The 21,287-nt window shown below is 34.4% G+C and overlaps 1 protein-coding gene and 1 long non-coding RNA gene across 4 annotated transcripts in view; both read left to right on the top strand.

The window, feature by feature from the left end:
* Positions 1–8,736, top strand: part of LOC108285096 — a 19,182-nt gene extending 10,446 nt beyond the window's left edge. The window contains exons 2-3 of the long non-coding RNA XR_001817444.2: positions 967–979; positions 8,663–8,736. This is a non-coding gene — a long non-coding RNA (uncharacterized LOC108285096). The remainder of the gene's footprint in view (positions 1–966; positions 980–8,662) is intronic.
* CTNNA3 (catenin alpha 3) overlaps positions 1–21,287 on the top strand; it is a 1,771,160-nt gene that overhangs the window by 1,683,663 nt on the left and 66,210 nt on the right. For all 3 annotated transcript variants that reach the window (XM_017502077.2, XM_017502076.2, XM_017502078.2), the window contains one exon: positions 9,873–9,978. In XM_017502077.2, the coding sequence (XP_017357566.1) occupies positions 9,873–9,978 (106 nt within the window). The remainder of the gene's footprint in view (positions 1–9,872; positions 9,979–21,287) is intronic.

The following is a 21,287-nucleotide window of genomic DNA, read 5'->3' as shown; positions in this document are numbered from 1 at the left end:
AAAAATGGACTGGCTAATTAACATATGCGCTACCTCACATAATTGCCTGCATCCGGCCCTCTGCTTTAGAGCTTGATCTGCTCTTTTGTGGATCATTATTGTAACCACTGTTTATTAAAGACTTCTGGCCTCTGATTTCTTTAAAATATTTCCGATCTCTAAGCCTTCATCCTCTAGGTCTTTCTCTGTAGGATCCAACGCAATAATTTAAGATGCTGTTTGCTGACAGGAGATCCGTGAACCCATTATGAAAGTAAAGGCAGCAAACAACTTTTGAATGTATTTCCCAATTTAAAAAGCCTTCATTACATAGCACATTTCAGGCTGCTCATTTTTAAAATTTATCATAGTTTCAGTAATTGTAGCATCCTCTGGAAGTTTGGCATGATATAGACTCATTTGTAAAATGTGTATTTTGTGTGGCATTCAGTAGGAAGCTTGCCAGGCAATACATTTAATTAAGAACCTTAGGAAGAGAATAATTCTGGTTTGGCACAGTGTATTGTCATTACTTTTAGGTTCCACATGTGTTTAAGATAGTGGTCTCCTAACAAGGTATGCATTTAAAGCTAGATGTAATTTCCCTTTCATCAGTCCAGGGTTTTTAAACAGGGAAACATACTATTTTGAGGGGAAGGATACTTCAGCTGCTCTTTAGATATAACACTGTCTGTCATTTAAGCTATGAGAGCCTTAGCTGCTCTCCTTAGAAACAACTTTTGTTCATTGTTTAAGACCTTGAAAATTAATGCACTGCCTTTCAGGAGCGTAGACAGCTTTATTTAAATTTAACTTTCTCTAGAGATGCATTGAAATAATGAAATGCAATGCCTTTCTTGAACATAACCATGTACATAACATCTCGTCCTGCCTGATGTATAAAGTAAATTTGCTAAGAGCAACTCAAATATTGTAATGATTAATGTTGATTTTTTTTTTATTATTACAAAGCAACCTTTTCAGCAGATTCAGAGAAAACGTGTGATGATAACCATCTATGAGACCAGGTTTTCACTGTGTTAGACATGCTGCTTCATTTTTACAGGAAGACTTGCTAATAATGATTTTGAAAAGCACCATGGGAAAAGAGCAATGAAAGGACCTTTTTTGGCTTACAAGACACTGGTATTTTAGGTTTAGGTTTTCAGGTGTAGAGTTCTTTGATAATTTAGCTTTGCATGAATCCGCTCTGTCTTGTATCACTACATAGTGCTATTCTTCTCGGTGAACAAAGACTTTCTTCTAATAACATACATCTTATTGAATTTAATATTAGGAATGTCTATTCTCAAGGTCAGTTCAAGGCATAAATAAGACGTGCACCAAGACTGTTTTCATTCCCTGTCTTTTCTTCATCAACTGCATTTTGGCCTCTCAGAGTTTTTCTTTTCTCGCTCTAACTAGTTTATTCCTTTCTCCCTTCCTTATTATCTCTCTTTCCCTTGAAGCATCAAAACAATTGGTCTAGTGAGCTATTTCTTCAGGGTCCTATTCTCTGCTAGGGATAAGGAACAGAAATCTAATAATTAAAACCCTGAAATTTGTGTGGTGAGACTCAGTAGAGGGTTAGGAAATATGGATAGAAGTGATTTTAAATGGATGGAACAGCTACATTTATTCAGATAATCATTCATTTATTTTTTTTTCAAAAAAGAGAAGATAGAAACATATCTCCTTATCATATTTCAGTCCAGTTGCACATCTTTAAAGAAAGGAGCTCTTGGTGAAAGGATCTAGTTATATAGGTGTTTGACTATCATCTTGCAGTAATGTGTCAAAAACAGTACTCGTTTTTCTCCCAGAAATGCTGTTCTCATATCAAAATGCTCAATCACTCAGGAAACATGGAAAACTTCTCCAAAAATTAAAAGCACACTTCTTGCTTTTTGCCTACCTTGCAGAATCCTGAAATCAACTCAACTTTTATTGTATGGCGTTAGGAACCAAGATAATATGACTCCAGCTTTATACTCAACTACTATGATATACTTCCTTTTTCTTTTACTGAATAGAAAGTAAACAGATTCAGAGAGAACTGACAGAGACAAAAATAAACGATGTAAGGAAGAATACATGAATGGTGTTCTTGTAGGCATCATTGACTTCCTGATACTCTCTGAGTTTAGATATCCCATCCTTTTTCTATAGGACAATTCTTTTATTTCTCTCACACTTAAATCATGATATTTAAGTGGCATAACTTAGTAGTGACCAAACAAGATCAGATCAAAGGGTGGGAGGGGTAAGATCATGTAAAGGGACCCAGGCCACCACTCTCTACTTTCAACTGCCCTGTTCTCTTGGCTAACCCAAGATGTGTATAGCGATTGACCAATGCACAGCACCGGATTTTATATTTAGCTGGATTATTTTAGATGAATAGATAGTATTTCATTTCAGTACTTCTTACTAATTGTCCTCAGGTCTCAAAATTCTTTTTCTGGAAAATTTTTCACTAATCTCAGCAATACTGTCAGTATTTTCCTTTGAAGGAAAATAGAATTAATGAATTTATTTAGGTAAGTCTTAGAGTAACTCCTCTTTGAAAATGGGAGAACCACTATGAGACCAACTAGAAGATAAATTTAATTTGTGTTTCCACATTGAAGGCCTTAGATTACACATTTCTTAGGCTTGGACTTTGCATGTTTAAATCAATTGTGGAGAATCGATAATGGGATAAAAACAAAATACAATTAATGGAAAGACTGTCAAAACATATTAAAAAGAGAAAAATTGGAACAGGGGCTCCAAGATGGCTGACTAGAGGCATTCAGCAATTGCCTCCTCCACAAAGAAAAGCTAAAATAGCAAGTACATAATCCTACTTTGAATACAGCATCTAACACAGAACACTGGAATTCAACAGAGAAGTGTCAGGAAACACCCAAGTTAAGAAAAAACGTGGAAGCAAGGCAGCCAGCTTGGCCAGGATCATCTGGGAGTTTGGAGAGTCACCCCAGTGTGGGAAAATGGAAAATGCCCCAGCAGTCCACATTCCCATCATGGACTAATACAACCCTAGTCACAGGAGAGTTCCTTGGGCCCTACAGACCATAAGGCTACCACAGAGTGCTGCCTGGATATTGTGTGATGACATTGCTCCAGATAGGTAGCTTATGCTGGGTCCCGTACACACCCTGAGTCCTAAGCAGTTGTAGCACAGTGTCATTTTGAGAATGTGGCCCAAACCAGACTGCATCTGTCCCTGGGACCCAGCAGCTCCTGCATCCCTACATCCCTATAACTACACTGACATCTCCCTACATCCCCTACAGGACTGCAGTGGCATGAGAGTGATTAGACTCAGCAGAACGGCAGGGTCTTCAGCACTATAGAATACATAGCATCTTGCCCCCTAGGGTATGGGCGGTGCAGCAGGCAAAGCAAAGTGCCCCTGCGACAAAGGGAGCCAAAGCAAGTGCTCCCCAGAATCTGAACCATGCTTGCCTGGGGATGCTGCCACTGATAGCAACTTTGCCTCTCAGCAATATTCAAATTACATGTGCTCTGAAGACTGGCTCTCCCCACTGCTGCTGCTTCTGCCAGCTGAGGACACTAAACCACATACTTCCAAGAGCCTGAGAGCCAACTGACTGGGGCTACTGCCACTGAAAATAACCCTAGTTTCCAGCAACAGGCCCACAGTTTTTGGGGATGGATTCTCCCTTCTCACTGCTGCTGTTGCTGTCACCACGTAGCACTTTACCAGGGAAGCCTAGGGATCACCCTTGCCTGCCAACCACAGCCTGTACCTGTGTGCACAATCGAGGGGGTCTAATGACAGGCCTGTCTTGTCTGGCAACATTCCCAACACCTTGGTACATTGCCTAGGGATCTGGGGATCATCTTGCTCCACCACCACTACTGATATCAGTGCAAGTATTTCAGGGGCTTAAGGGCAGGCCTACTCAGCTCGTCACAGCCACCATTAACAGAAGCATGTTTCATCCATGAACCCATGGAGTTGTCCGGTCACAGCTATGGCCATTGCTCATGCCATGCATGCTACTCAGGAACTTAATGAACTACATGGCCCAATACCGCCCCTGCCAGAACCCAAGAAAGCCACCTGGAGGCCCAACAATTAGTGTGCTTAGACCTAATTACACTGGTGCCCATGCATGCTGCCTGGGGCCCAAGGACAGGCATGCTTAGCCCACCACTGCACTACTGAGGTCTGAGGACCAACCTACCTGCAGTTCCCATCCCCTACGAAGCCTTACCTAACACAGCCTCCACTAACAACTACAGCCTAAGTGACAGAGGAGATCATAGACACCACTGAGGCTGTTTACAGACAAATAAATCACACAGAGACTACCAGAATCAAGGCTAAAGTGCCCTATGAAACCAACACTACAGATAGATCCTCAGAACCTTCCCCTACAAAAGCCAATCCAAAAATATAAAGAAGTGACTTATGCCATATCCAAAGATGTCAATGAAAGGACAAAAGAAACATTAAATGTCAAGGAAATATGCCACATCTAAAGAAACACAATAATTGTCCAGCCAGATATGACAATAAGAAAGAAATTAATGAAATGATGAAGAGTTCAGAGTAATAATATTAAAGAAGCTCAGTGAGATACAAGAGAACACAGATAAATAATACTAAAAACTCAGAAAAACAATTCAGAACATAAATGAGAAATTTACCAATGTGATAAGTATCATAAAAAAGAAACAAAAATTATGGATCTAAAAATTCAATGAATGAAATACAGAATGTGAGATCTTCAATAACAGATTATATTATGCACCAGAAATAATTTTATAACTTGACTAAAGAATTTTTAAAATAACTTGGTCAGACAAAATAGAATAAAGAATAAAAAAAGATTGTACAAATCCTGTGTAACATATGGGACTCCATAAAGTAAGCAAACTTTCAAATTCTGGGTATTCAAAAAGTTGAACAGAAGCCCAACACCATAGATAATCTATTTAGTAAAATGATGCCTGGAAACTTACAAGTCTTAGAAGAGATATGAACATCCAGATGCAGAAAACCTGAAGAACCCCAAATAGATCCAACCCAAAAAGGTCCTGTTAAAGGCAAGTTATAGTCAAATTGTTGAAAGTCAAATACAAAGAAATGATTTTTTTAAATGGGAATGATGGTAAGTACAATATAAAGAAAATCTTATTAAACTAATGGCAGATTTTTCAGCAGAAAAATTACAGATCAGGAGAAAATGAGATGATATATTCGGAGATCTAGGGGGAGAAAACAAAAAAAAATGAACAATATATCTGGCAAAATTGAGCCTTCAGCTATAAAAAATAAAGTTTTTCCCATACAAGCAAAAACTAAGGAAATTTGTTATTTTCTTGTGTTTTCATGACTTATTTAAAGGAGTTGTATATCTGAAATTGCAAAGATGCTATCTATTATCATAAAAACACAGAAAGTATAAAACTTACTAGTAAACATACAAATGTTGAAACTACTAAAATGGTACAACTACAGAAAAACACCAAACCATAATGATAAACAATAAGAAAGGGAAAAAAGTATATAAAAAAGTCCAAAAAACAATTTACAAAGGGACAGAAATACGTCCTTACACATAAATAATAACCTTGAAGATAAATGGATTAAATTTTGCTCTTAAAAGATATAGCACGGTGGCTCATGCCTGTAATCTCAGCACTTTGGGAGGCCAAGGTGGGCAGATCATGAGGTCAAGAGTTCAAGACTAGTCTGGTCAACATGGTGAAACCCCGTCTCTGCTAAAAATATAAAAATTAGCTGGTCTTGGTGGCCCATGCCTGTAGTTTCAGCTGCTCGGGAGGCTGAGGCAGGAGAATCATAGACTGGCTGAATGGATTTGAAAACAAAAACCAAAATCCAAAACAAAGACGACATGAACCAACTATCTATTGTCTCTAAGAAACTCACTTCACTTGTAAAGACATATAGAATGAAAGTAAAGGGATTGAAAAAGATATTTTGTGCAAACAAAAACCAAAATTGAGCATATGTATTTCTATAGCTGATAAAAACATGTTTAAGTCAAAAACAGTAAAAAAAAGACAAGGTCATCATATTAAAGGGATAAATCCAGCAAGAGGATATAAAAATTGTAAATACATATGCATTCAATATGAAAACATCCAGATATATAAAGCAAATATTATTACATCAAAAGGGAGAGATGTACTCCAATGCAATAATTGTTGGAGACTTTAGCACTCAACTCTTAGCATTACAAAGATCATCTAGACAGAAAATTTATAAAGAAACATTATATTTAAACTGCACTTTAGACCATACTGGTCTAACAGGCCAATCTACAGAACATTTTATTCAACAACTGTAGAATATACATTTTTCCCAAGTACATGGACATTGTGCAGGATTGATGCTATGTCAGGCCACAAAACAAGTCTTAAAATTTTTTTTTAAGTTAATATCATACCAAGTATCCTCTTATGCCACAATCAAATAAAACTAAAAATCAATAAAAAGAGGAATTTTGGAAGCTGTACAACTACATAGAAATTAAACAGCAAGCTCCTAGACAACCATCAAGTCGATGAAGAAATTAAGTAGGAAATCAAACAAGTTTCTGAAAAAATGAAAATAAAACACAAGATACCAAAACCTATAGAATAGAGCAAAAGCAGTGCTAAGAGGGAAATTCGTAGCAATAAATTCCTACAATAAAAAAGTAGAAAGATTTCAAATAAACAATCTAATGATGCACGTCAAGGAATTAGAAAAGGAAGAGCAAACCAAATCCAGAATTAGTAGAAAGAAAGAAATAATAAAGATCAGAGCAGAACTAAATGATACACAGACTAAAAAAAATACAAAAGATCAACAAAGCAACAAGTTGGTTTGTGAAAATATAAAAAATTTAATAACCTGCTAGAGAGACTAACCAAGAAAAGAGAGAATACCCAAATAAACAAAATTACAAATGTAAAAAGAGGTATTACAGTTGACATCACAGAAATACAAAAGATCATCAGACACCATTATTAACAGTTAACATTTACAAACTGGAAAACAGGGGAAATGAATAAATTCCTGGAATCACAAAATCTACCAAGATCAAGTCTGGAAAAAATAGAAAATCTGAACAGAACAATAATGCATAATAAATTGAATCAGTAACAAAAAGTCTCCCAAACAAAGAGAAGCCCAGAATTGGATCTTTTGTTGCTGAATTCTACCAAATGTACAAAGAATAACTAACACTGATTTTCCTCAAGCCATTCCACAAAATTGAAGAGGAGGGAATTCTTCCTATTTCATTTTATGAGCCAGCATTACCCTCATACCAAAACCAGATTAGAACACAAGAAAGAAAGAAAACTACAGGTCAATATCCATGATGAATGAGACACAAAAACCTTCAACAAAATACTAGCAAAATGAATCAAACAGCACACCAAAAAGATAATACAAGTTAATGAAGCGGAATTTATCCTTGGGATGCAAGGATGATTCAACATACACAAATCAATAAACGTGATACATCACATCAAAAGAATGAAAGATAAACAAATGTGATCATCTCAATAGGCTTAGTAAAAGCATCTGATAAAATTCAACATCTTTTCATGATAAAACTCTCAAGAAACTAGATTTAGAAAGAACATACCCCAATATACTAAAGGCCATATATTACAAACTCACAGCTAACATCATACTGACCGGGCCAAAGCTGAAAGCCTTTCTATCAAGATCTGAAACAAGATGAGGATGCCCACTGTTATAACTCCTCTTCAACATTCTAGTACTAAAGGTTATCAGCCAGAGCAACCAGGAAAAAGAAAGAAATAAAAGGCATCCACATTGGAAAAAGGGAGGCCAAATTGTCCCTCTTTGCAATGAAATTCTATTTGGAAAAACTTTAAGACTCCACCAAAACACTCTTATATTTGGTAAATAAAGGAAAGTTGCAGAATACTAAATTGATATACAAAAATCAATAGCATTTTTATACATCAATCTGAACAATTTGAAAAAGAAATCAAGAAGCAATCCCATATAAAATAGCTACAAAAATTAAAAACCTAGGAATAATTTTAACCAAACAAAGAATTAAAGCAAAACTTTAAAACACTGGTGGAAGAAATTGAACAAGACACAAAAAATAAAAAGATATCTCATGTCCATAGATCAGAAGAATCAATAATGTCAAAATATCCATACTACCTCCAGAAATCTACATATTGGGGAAATGTTTCAGGACATGGATCTAGACAAAGATGTTATGGCTAAGACTTCAAAAGCACAGGCAAGGTAAAAATAGGCAAATGGGACTATCATAAACTAAAAAGCTTCTGCACATCAAAATAAATAACAGAGTAAAGAGCCTGTTAAATGGTAGAAAATATTTAATATTTAAAAATACTTGTAAACTATTCATCTAATAAGGGGCTAATATTCAGAAAATACATGGAATTAAAGCAACTAAACAGGAGAAAATAATAATAATCCCACTAAAAAGCAGGCAAAGGACATGAACAGACATTTATCAAAAGAAGACAAATGACCAATAGGTATATGAAAACATGCTCAATATCACTAATTAACATGAAAAAGCAAATCAAAACTATAGTAAGATATCATTTTACCTCAGTTAGAATGACTATTATTAAAAAGTCAAAAAAAATATGCTAGTAAGTGTATGTTGAAAAGGGAACTCTTAAACACTGTCGATGGGAATGTAAGCTAGCACAGCCATTATGGAAAACAATATGGAGATTTCTCAAAAAACGGAAAGTAGTACTAACATATGATGTAGCAATCTCACTCCTAAGTATTTATCCAAAGAAAAGGAAATCAGCGTTTCAAAAGTACTTCTGCACCCCTATTTTTATTGCAGTATTATTCACAATAGCAAAGACATCAAATCAATCTAAGTGTTCACCAATGGATAAATGAAATGTGGCATGTATACATACACAATGAAAGAGTCAGCCTTAAAAAAATAATGAAATCCTAACATTTACAGCAACATGGATGAGTCTGGAGGACATTATGCTAAGCGAGATAAAAGTAAGACAAATATCACTTTCTCCTCCACATGTGAGAGCGAAAAACATTGCTCTCATGGAGGTAGAAAGTAGAATGAGAGCTACCTGAGGCTTGGCATAGTGTCTGTTGGGGATTGAGGGTATAAGAGAGGTTGGTTAATGGGAGCAAACATACAGTTAAATAGAAAGAACAATTCAAATGTTCAGAATAGGGTGACTATAATTAAAAACAATGTATTGAATATTTCAAAATAACTAGAAGACTTCAAATATTTTCAACAAATAGAAATAATACTCGATGTGATGGATACCCTAAATACCATTACTTAATCATTACACATTCTATGCATGTATAAATAACAATATAATACATGTACCCCCATAAAAATGAATATTACATCAATAAAATTTTTTAAAAAATAAAATATAGCAACAAAAAATGTGAAATATTAAAAGTAGAAAAAATGTCGATAAAAAATGAACTGTTGGATACAATGTCCAAAATACTATGTTTCTTTGTAGAATCAGGAAAATACCTTTGCCTTTGAGGTATCTAGATCTATGAAGGGTACTCTAGGCTGAGTTTTACTATGATAAACACCTGGGAATGAAGACTAAAAGGTCTTCATCTTCTCTGTAGTATTTCCTGACTTAACACAATAGGCTTGCATTTTTTAAAACATTTATTTAATACAGAAGTCTTATTATGGTCTTTTCAAAACCAAAATATTAAAACCAATAGGTGTTCTTTCGGATGCAAATATTTTACATATGTGGATGGATGGATAGATTTATATGTTTTTTCATGAAACAACACAGCTAACATACATTTTTTCATGAACGCTACAGTTAACATATACTTTTTTTTTCAGGGGCAAAGGACCACTAAAGCATACAACTGATGTGATCTATGCAGCAAAAATGATATCAGAATCAGGATCAAGGATGGATGTCCTTGCTCGGCAGATTGCTAATCAGGTGAGTTACTTACAAACGGACATGGTAAAAGTTCATACTAATTGCTCTTTGCCATTACAACATTGATTGGGGTAAAGTTAAGATTTTACTCTGTTCGACCATTTTTTCTAAATTATAATCGAATTTCTAATACCAGTATGAATACACTAGGTAGTGGATGACTATAAGGAAGCTTAATTATTTCATAGGGCAGATTTTTTAGCTTCAAATTTACTCAAATTATTTCACGTATCAGCTATTCAGCATCAAATATACTCAATTTATTTTAGTTGGTTGTAGTTACAAAACTAAGTTTTGTTGTTGGTGTTGGCAGCTTATATTTCTTTCTTTTTTGGTTATGGATTTTTAACATTTATTTTTATTATGTTTTATTTTTAATTGGCATATAATTGTATCTGTAGAATACATATATTTTTATACATGTATACACTGTTTATTGATCAAATTAGGGAATGGGCATATACTATGCCTCCAACATTTATCATTTCTTTGTTTTGGAAATATTCAAAATCTTCTAATATAGCTATTTTGAAATACGCAATGAATTATTAACTATAGTCAGCCTGCCGTGTTATAGAACACTAGAATTTATTCACCCTATATAACGGTATTTTTGTACCATTGACCAACTTATTTTTATTCTCCCCTGTCCACTACTCCTCCCTGCCCCTGATAACCATTATTCTATTCATTAATTCTATAAGATACTACTTTTTAAACTCTCACATGTGAGAACATGTGGTACTTGTCTTTCTATACCAGACTTACTTCACTTTAACATAATGTCCTCCAGTCTCAGTTATGTTGCCACAGATGACAGTATTTCATTCCTTTTTGTGGCTGAATATTCCATTGTGTTGTATAACACATTTTGTTCATCCATTCATTCATAGTTGGCAGTTTGGATTGATTCTAACTGTCTGATAGATTCTGAGCAGTGCTGCAGTAAGCATAGGAGTGCAGATATCTCTTCGACATACTGCTTCTCCTCCTTTAAATAAATACCTAGTAATGGATTGCAAGATTATGTGGTAGTTCCATTATTAGTTTATTATTATTAGAGGATTTTTTTTTTTTTTCTGAGATGGAGTCTCGCTCTGTCACCCAGGTTGGAGTGGAGTGGTGCAAGCTCAGCTCACTGCAACCTCCACCTCTCAGGTTCAAGCAATTATTCTGCCTCAGCCTCCTGAGTAACTAGGATTACAGGTGTGCACCACCACACCAGGCTAATTTTTGTATTTTTAGTAGAGGCGGGGTTTTGCCATATTGGCCAGGCTGGTCTCGAACTCCTGACCTACTGATTCTGCCCTCCTCAGCCTCCCGAAATGCTGGGCTTACAGAGGTGAGCCACTGTTCCTGGCCTATTATTAGTTTTTAAAGAAAACTCCTATTCTCCATAATGGCTGTACTAATTTACACTCCCAACAGGGTATAAGAGTTCCCCTTTCTCTATATTCTTGACAGAACTTTTTTTTTGTTCTTTCAATTGCAGCCATTTTAACTGGGGTGAGATTATATCTTATTGTGGTTTTGATTTGCATTTCCCTGGTGATTAATGATATGGAACTTTTTTTCACATACCTGTTGGCCATTTGTATGTCTTCTTTTGAGAAATGTCTATACATATTATTTGCCCATTTAAAATTTTTTTTTCTTCTGTTGCTTTGTTTGAGTTTCTTATGTATTCTGTATTTTAATTCCTTGTCAAATAGTGTGAAAATATCTTCTCTCATTCTGTAGATTATCTTGTCACTCTGTTAATTGTTTTCTTTGCTGTGCAAAATGCTTTTAGTTTGATATAATTCGATGTGTTTATTTTTGCTTCTGTTACCTGTGCTTTTAAGGTCTTAGCCATCAAATCTTTGTCAAAATCAATGTCCTGAAACATTTTCCCTATGTTTTCTTCTGCTGTTTTATATGTATTGGATTTTATGCTGGGCCTTTATTTTGATTTGATTTTCCCATATGGTGAAAGATAGGGATCTAGCTTCATTTGTCTGCAATAGATATCCAATTTTACTGACTATCCTTTTCTCAATATGTGTTCTTGATGTTTGTTCAAAATCTGTTGGCTATAAATATGTGAATTTATTTTTGGGTTCTCCATTTTGTCCAGTGGGTTATGGTTTTGTTTTTTTTTTTTTTTATGTCAATACCATGTAGTTTTAGTTACTATATCCTTGTAATATATTTTGAAGCCAGGTAGTATGATGTTTCTAGGTAGTGTAATGTTCTTTTTCTCAGGACTGCTTTGGCTATTGTGGGTCTTTTGTGGGTTCTGTGTGAATTTTAGAATTTTGTTTTCTATCTATGTAAAAAATGTCATTGGTATTTTGCTAGGGGTTACACTGGATCTGTATATTGTTTTGGGCAGTATGGATATTTTAACAATATTAATTCTTTCAGTACATGAACAGAGGATATCTTTTTATTTTTTTTGGTCTTCAGTTTCTTTTAACAATATTTTATAGTTTTATAGTAGAGATTTTTCACCTCATTAGTTATATTGATTTCTAGGTATTTTGTTTTTTGTAGCTATCAGAAATAGGATTGCTTGCCTGAGTTTTTTTTTAGATTGTTCACTATTTGTGTGTAGACATGCTGTTGATTTTTGCATGTCTACACATTTGCATTTGTTGATTTGGTATTCTTCAATTTTATTGAATTTGTTTGTCAAATCTAAGAGGTTTTTGGTAGAGTCTTTAGGTTTTTTCTTAATATAAGACCATGTCATCTACAAACTAGAACAATTTGACTTCCTCCTTTCCAATTTGGATACTCTCTATTTATTTCTCTTACCTGATGGCTCTAGCTAAGCTGTTCAGTTCTATGTTGAATAAAAATGGTGAAAGTGGACAGCCTTGTCTTGTTCCAGATCTTACAGGAAAGGCTGTCATTTTTTTCCTTATTTAGCTCTTCAAAAATCAATACATTGTAAAATGTTATAATGTAAGGTTTTCTGTGTCAACAATATATTCTAACATTTTATTGAAAATTCAAAGAAAAACAGTATTTAGTAGAAAACTAAAGAGAATGCTGAAGATATAACATGCATGAAGTATATAATTATTATAGATATTGGTGTTTATAAACACTTTGGTTTCCTTTTTTTAGATTTCTCACATTTATTCCAGTATTTCTAAGCAGCTGCTACATTATTAGAAATACTTTACACTCTAATTGAAAAATCTGCTGGTTTCATTAATGTGTTGAGACATTCAATTAACATTTTAGACTGGGGTATAATGTTATTTTGTGGCTTTTATACTCTGTTCAACTTCATAGTACATATTTATTTCCCTTTGGGAAAAAAACTGATTTTTTTTACAACTATTTTATATTATTTCTTGCTTATATAATCAGAGGGAAAGGTTTTTGAACTTCTTTTTATAATGATTACTATTGTTCACTCTTTTTATACTCTCTTTCTTGGAACATGAAGAACTCTTTCCTATTAAATATTATATTTGTGGATATAAAGAAAATGAAACAAATAAAGACTAATTATAATACCAGATAAATTATTTAATACCATTCCTAATAATAAACATGTATTTTCCATATTACTTTAATCATTATAAAATTTTTATTAATCCTGTTTTTATTAGTTTATATTTATAGTGAAAGCAAACTGTCCTAATCTAAACCAAAATTTCTGAGTTTGATTATGTGACTGAAACCTATATGCCCATAGTTTCTTTATTTTAGAATTTTATTGCATTCACTTTTATGAGAGACACTAAATCTTAGTAGAATAAGTGAAACCATAGTACATTAGACATATTTACATGGGTTAATAACTTTTTAAATACTGAATACTTCCTACCATTATTTTTCTGTTTATTTTGAAACACCCAGTTTTCAAGTTGACATAATTGTGTCACACTGAAGAGTTTTTTTCTTAGGTTGACAATCTTCTTTAATTGTATTGGGTTGCCTTTAAGTGGGTACTTTTATAACTGGCTTTATCAAATTATGTCATTGTTTTTAGCATTATTCAAATGGCATGAGAGAAAGCAAAAAAACCTTACTTGCATATAGCTTTGACATTTTTAAGAGAAGCTTAGAAAAGTAGTCACTAACTAATGAAGAATTATAGATGACTCTTTTCGGCCTTTTCCATTTCATACATAAAATGGTATCAAATGAATTACTTTTATTCTGAAGAAATATAGTTCTAAGCAATTAAAATTGAGAATGAAGAAACTGACTCAGTTACTACAGTGACCATCTAGAGAGGTTGTCTGTGAATGTGCTTCTGACATTATTTGACAGATGAAGAAATTTTAGACAAAAATAGCATCTGAAATTGATTATGGAATACAATTGTGCAATGTAAGCAAGGTGATTTTCAGTGTCTATGTATATTATGAAAAAATTTACTGGATCACTGGTTGCTTTGTATTTTGATCAATTTAATAGTTCCAAACTAATGCCTTCTAGTCTTAGTTTTTGCTAGTGTGTCAGAAGGTCAAACACTAATTTCCATTCCAGCAAACATTAGTCTTGAAATTGTGTATCTTATATACATTTATTTGAATGTATGTTTATATATATCATCTATTACATAATTACGAGACCCATTTAGTTACATGATGTAAAATTTCAGAGTTAAAGTTCATATGTAGAAAGAATGAAACAGAATCAGATTAGTTGATGCTTCTCATTCTGCTTGCTTGGCCTTCTTATTTTTATTTTTCACTTTTCCTTCCTTCATTGCTTTCTGAGTATATATTTATTATGTGTATGCCATACACAATTCACTACTCTGGCTTTGGCATTAGCTAGCCAGAAGGAGAAGAAGTAAAACCTTCTGTTTAAACTTCCAGTTCCCTTTTTAATTTTTCCCAATCATTCAACGGTTTTTAGACTCTAGAATTGTTTCAAAATGGTGGTAGCCTAAGTATGCCATCAAAGACATATTTGAGTCCTGTAGAGTTTTAGTACAAATTTTGTCTCCTTTAGATAGTATCCTTGTATAAAACAAGATTCTTATAGCTATTCTTAGCTATAACAATTATTAAAAATTTTGCTTATGAATTAAACAGAATAAGTTGGAGAAAATACAAATCCAAGATTTCAAGCTTTCAGTACACATTTTTTTCTATTTCTGTACACTACACTGTAATTAATCATATTAGCAGATATTCTAAATTAGATAAAGTAGCACTTCATTAGGTAGGGATAATGTACATAAAGATTTCGAATAGTTATAGAAGCAGTATAACCCAGATAGGAAGGAGACAATAGGAGGCAAAATAAAATTAGCATCTGCTAAAGTGTTTTGCACCAAGAGAGAAAAATATGAGCTTTCTGACCCCTGGGTGATATGTAAGGAGCCTAGTTACTTCCTCCTTGTAATTTTGCCAAAGCAAAGATATCAAGGCTATTAACTGGGTATTTTCACCTAATTGTAACTGAACACAATTAAAATTAACTTTCAGTGTTAAATACATTGACAGGTAGTTCTAGTTAAGGAAAAGATGATTTTTAAAAGCCAAAGTAAAGAGGTATAAACCAAATCACACAAAATACACTCCATTATGAACAAAACAACCTACAAATATAATTTATATTAATATTTTATAAAATATTCTTGGAGGCTGGCCTCATTTGAATTGTTTTATGTTGATATTATAAGAGGCAAAAAATTGTTTTAATAAAACTATACTACTGAGAAGCTTCTGGAGCATTCATTATACCATGATTACACAACTCCTAAGGATATAATTACTAGATACACCTTGTGACAGTATGTCAGTATGTATATTTTAAGACTATTACCTATCTGAAATTTATTTCCAGCAGAGATTTTTAAAATTATTTTTTATTTCAAGAAGTGTCTGGGGAACAGATGGTATTCGTTTACATGAATAAATTCATTAGTAGTGATTTCTGAGATTTTGGTGTACCCATCACCAAGCAATGTACACTGTACTGAAATGTGCAGTTTTTTATCCCTCACCCCGCTTCAACTCTTCCCTGAGTCCCCAAAGTACATTGTATCATTCTTATATGTTTGCATCCTCATAGCTTAGCTCCCAGTTGTGAGTGAGAACATAGGATATTTAGTTTTCCATTCTTTAGTTACTTCATTTAGAATAATGGTCTCCAATTCCATCTAGGTTACTGTGAATGCCATTATTTCATTCAATTTTATGGTGGAGTAGTATTCAATTGTATGTGTGTATGTATGTGTATGTGTGTGTGTGTGTGTGTGTGTGTGTGTGTGTGTGTGTGTAATATGTACATACCACATTTTCTTTATCCATTCATTGATTGATGGGCATTTGGGCTGGTTCTAGATTTATGCAATTGCAAATTAAGCCGCAGTAAACATGCATGTGCAAGTATCTTTTTCATACAATGGCTTTTTTTCCTCTGGGTAGATACCTAGTAGTGGGATTGCTGAATCAAACGGTAGTTCTACTTTCAGTTCTTTAAGGAATCGCCACACTGTTTTCCAAAGTGGTTGCACTAGTTTACATTCCCAATAACAGTGTAAAAGTGTTCCTTTTTCACTGCATCCATGCCAACCTCTATTATTTTTTGAGTTTTTGATTATGGCCATTCTTGGAGGAGTAAGGTGGTATCTCATTGTGGTTTTGATTTGCATTTCCCTTATAATTAGTGATGTTGAGCATTTTTCCATATGCTTGCTGGACATTTGTATATCTTTTTTTGAGAATTGTCTATTCGTGTCCTTAGCCCACTTTTTGATGGGATTCTTTTTTCCTGTTGATTTATTTGAGTTATGTGTAGATTCTGATACTAGTTCTTTGTCAGACGTGTAGATTGTGATGATTTTTCTCCCACTCTGTGGGTTGTCCATTAACTCTGCTGATTATTTCTTTTGCTGTGCAGAAGATTTTTACTTAACTAAGTCCCATCTTTTTATCCCTGTCTTTGTTGCATGTGCTGTTGGGCTCTTGGTCATGAAGTCTTTGCTGAAGCCAATATCTAGAAGGATTTTTCTGATATTATTTTCTAGAATTTTTATGGTTTTAGGACCTAGATTTAAGTCTTTGCCATCTTGCGTTGATTTTTTTTTTTAATAGGTGAGAGATGAGAACCCAGTTTCATTCTTCTACATGTGACTAGCCAATTATCCCAGCACCATTTGTTGAATAGAGTGTCCTTTCCTCACTTTATGTTTTTGTTTGCTTTGTCAAAGATCATTTGGTTTTAAGCATTTGGCTTTATTTCTGGGTACTCTATTGTGTTCCATTGGTCTGTGTGCCTATTTGTATACCAGTACTATGCTATTTTGGTGACTATGGCCTTGTAGTATAGTTTGAAATCAAGTAATGTGATGCCTCCGGATTTGTTATTTTTGCTTAGTATTGCTTTGGCTATGCGGACTCTTTTTGGTTCTCTATCAATCTTAGGATTGTTTTTTCTAACTCTGTGAAGAATGATGGTGGCATTTTGAGATTGGTCTGTTCAGAGTTTCTGTACTTTCCTGGTTTAATCTTAGAAGGTTGTATATTTCCAGGAATTTATTCATCTCCTCTAGGTTTTCTGGTTTATGTGTGTAAAGGTATTCATAGTAGCCTTGAATAATCTTTTGCATTTCTGTGGTATCAGTAGTAATATCTCCCATTTCATTTCTAATTTAGCTTATTTGGATCTTCTCTCTTTTCTTGGTTAATCTCACTAATGGTCTATCAGTTTTATTTATCTTTTCAAAGAACCAGGTTTTTGTTTCATTTATTTTTTGTATTGTTTTTTTGTTTGTTTGTTTGTTTGTTTCAATTTCATTTCATTCTGGTCTGATCTTTGTTATTTGTTTTCTTCTCTGGCAGAGTAGTTGATGTCTAGGTTAGTTCTCCAGATTAATGAACTCCTACTTTATAAAAATAAATGCACAGAAAGTTCTTAGAAATTAAATAGGATGAAATATATACTGAAATATGTGATCTATTTGCATCTTTCACATAATAGTCAATCTCCTGATCTAAGAGATACTGCTTTACTATTTTCCCCTTTATTGAATGTTTGACATTTTTTCACTGAAGCAGTGTTTTATATGCTCTGAGGGTGATTATCTATTCAGGTTCACTTCATGTGTGGTTACAAAACTATGTAACCAAAGAATAAAGTGTTCTAGGGTCTGGGGGAAAAGAGCTATTTTGTATAAGTGGAGAAGAGGAAAGATGAGCAAAGTTTCTTCTTGCAGTTGGCTGGCTATCTTTAGCCAAAAATTCCAAACAACCAGAATTTATCTGAGTTACCTTTCCCCCATCTTTTCTACATCCTTATCCTATGTATAGGATAATGCACTTCTGTGAGTTTGTTTCAACTGAAGTAATTCTTTGAATGACAAATTTCAGGCATCAAAGAGAGGGTGACACTTTCTAGTTATGGTCTATTATACAGGAGACTCATCTCTTCTGAGAATCTCTCATGAAAGTAACATAAAGCTGAAAAGTAGCTTGAGTCATAAGTTTACACCTGCGAAAGTAAAGGAGCTTTGTTGAATGTGGAAAATATCTTGTCTTTAATTTGTATTGTGCTCAAAGTATATGTCACTTTCTCAATGGCTGTATGTGTAACCAAGTTGAAAATAAAAATGAATTTGAAACAGTTCTTAAACTCAAGACAAGTTCAGCCTAGAGACAAAATACGATAAGATTTTAACAGCATATATAATTTCTGGTAAAACAACCTTTATGCATTGAGATAGGTCATGCACCATAGTCTCCCAAATATACCTCTCTTAAATCAACATGTGCAGTCTTGAACATACCATATGGGACAACATTATCCTCTACCACTGATATTACAACAGAGTTCCAGTGTTATAATCATACTTCTCTAGGTACCTTCTCTGTTCTGTGTTTCAGAAACCTGAGTTTGCTAAACAGTAGCTGTAATAGGCATAGCAAAGAAAACAATACTCAAAATATGTTGAGCTTTCTAGGTGCAGAGTAAGCACAAACTAATGGCTGACCAGATTTAAGAGATGGAAAAGAGGAACAAGGCATTCTTCAGTGAGATAGTTAATACAAAGAGAAAAATAGCTGAATATGTAAATAGGCAAGACAGTGAATGAAATAGCTGAGAGATAAATGTGTTGAGTGTGAAATGTTGATGAGATGCTGAAATGGAATGGGCAAACACCGTAGTTATATGGAACTTCTGATGAACCCAGAGCACTGTCTACTGTTGTCTAAGAGGATGAAAGCAAAAAAATGCTCAGGAACAAAAGCTGAGAACAACAACAGGATCAGGCAAAATAAACAACAAAAAATACTTGTAAAGGAGGCTGGGAAGGCTGGTATAAAACTAGGAGAAAATCTAAGAAGAAACATTCATGAGAATTAATATTTATGAGACTCACGAATGAAGATCTAAAAGCTCCAGAAAGGTGCAATAAGGGAAGAACTGCCACATATATAATGAATGTGGCAATTATAAGTACATTAGTGATCCCAATGAGATGAAATTCTGTGGAGTGGAGGACTTGAAAACAGTTCTTAACATGATAAGGAAAGGAGGAATCTGCAGTTTAGTAGGCATATTCATAAAAAAGGAGAGATGGGATGATAGAAAGGAGCTGGAATTTGCTTTGAGAGACTTGATAGAGTCAGGAATCAGAAAAAGAGACATTAAAAGTAGAGGAAAAGATGGGATCACTGATGATCTGTGATCCTTAGCAAGATGAAATGAGTCAACCTCTGGACTGCAGTACAGGTGAAGAAATGAGCCCTGTGGGAAAGGAAAAGTCATGGACACCAAGTGCTTTTGCTACCACCGATTGCTTTAAATTTCTAATTTGAAATTTACAATGACACTTAATACTTTTCATTAAGAAAATTTTCCAGCTTAGCAGAATTTAGGCTGTTGACTGTAATCTATAATTGCAAAATTGTTTATTTTTATTTATTTATTTGTTTATTTTTGAGACACAGTCTCTCTGTCACCCAGGCTGGAGTGCAGTGGCACAATGTCAGCTCACTGCAACCTCCACCTCCCGGGTTCAAGCGATTCTTGTGTCTCAGACTTCCAGGTAGCTGGGACTACAGGCATGAGCCATGATGCCTGGCTAATATTTTATATTTTGAGTAAAGACAGGGTTTCACCATGCTGGCCAGGTGGATCTCAAACTCCTGATCTCAGGTCATTTGCCTGCCCCAGCCTCCCAAAGTGCTGGGATTATAGGCATGAGCCACCATGCCAGACTGCAAAGTCATTTTAAATTTCTTAAAGTTTATGCTTCAATATGGGCCAAAAAAAATCATTAAGATTATGGAATACAAGTCTTCAAAAGTGTTCATTTTGCTAATTCATCCCTGAAATTTAAACTAAAAGTTAATTAATGCTTTTTATATTTTTTTCCTTATTACTAAATGATGTATTCCATGTTGGTTCCAAGCATCATACTAGAAAAATGAAAACTGGCTTAATGTAAGAAAACCACATAGGCTGAAATGCCATTTGCTTACAAGTAGTGAGTCCCTGTGATTATAAAATATAAATTTTAAAAATCATGCATTAAAGAGCTAACCAAATGTTCTGGTCAACATCTCCTATCTAAATTAACTGGGAAACAATAACCAAGTGTGCTAAAATACCATTTGATTAGCCTGAAAGTCTCTAATAGTATTGAGGAATGTATTCTCTTCCTGGGTCCACAAGGGGGCGTAGTTTCAAAGGCAAGAACTCACAGCTACATGCCAGATCTGCCTTCTTCCATGTCTCCATCCAGGAGCTTAGAGGTCTTTGTTTAACTCTCTCCAGCTCGGGAACATAGAAGGATCAATCACTCTAGCGAAAGTTTAAAGAAACTCCTTTCATAGGACAGAAAACTTGAATGGGGCAGGAATTACTCCCAGGTTAAAAGTCCTCTTCCCCCACATTGCTGCAGACACCATTTCTGGATCCCCTTCCATGACATAGTGGGAGTAGCTTTTCTTTCTCCTTTTTTTCTCTCTCTGCCTAAATAAATCACTTTCTGCAAAACTCTTTGGGTCTGATATTTACTTAAAATAAGCTCACCATGCCCAGCAGGGTCCTCTCCCCCATACTGGGGTGAATGAGGGACAAAAGGCCTGGAAGAAAACATTCTATCAGGGAGTGACCTGAGCTCATCGTCCGCAACCCAGTCTCAGTATTCTTTTAAAAGTTATTTTAAAGCAAATTTTATTTCTGAAACAATAGTCAAGGCAAGAATGTTCTACAAACCTATGAGTGAGAACATATGGTGTTTGATCTTCTGCTCTTCTGTCAGTTTGCTGAGAATGATGGTTTCCAGGTTCATCCATGTCCCTACAAAGGACACAAACTCATCGTTTTTGATGGCTGCA

Source organism: Cebus imitator, unplaced genomic scaffold (genome assembly GCF_001604975.1).
Source record: "Cebus imitator isolate Cc_AM_T3 unplaced genomic scaffold, Cebus_imitator-1.0 Scaffold290, whole genome shotgun sequence".
NCBI classification, from domain to species: Eukaryota; Metazoa; Chordata; class Mammalia; order Primates; family Cebidae; genus Cebus; species Cebus imitator.
Note: the sequence above shows the minus strand (reverse complement) of the source record. Positions and strands in the feature narration are given on the sequence as shown.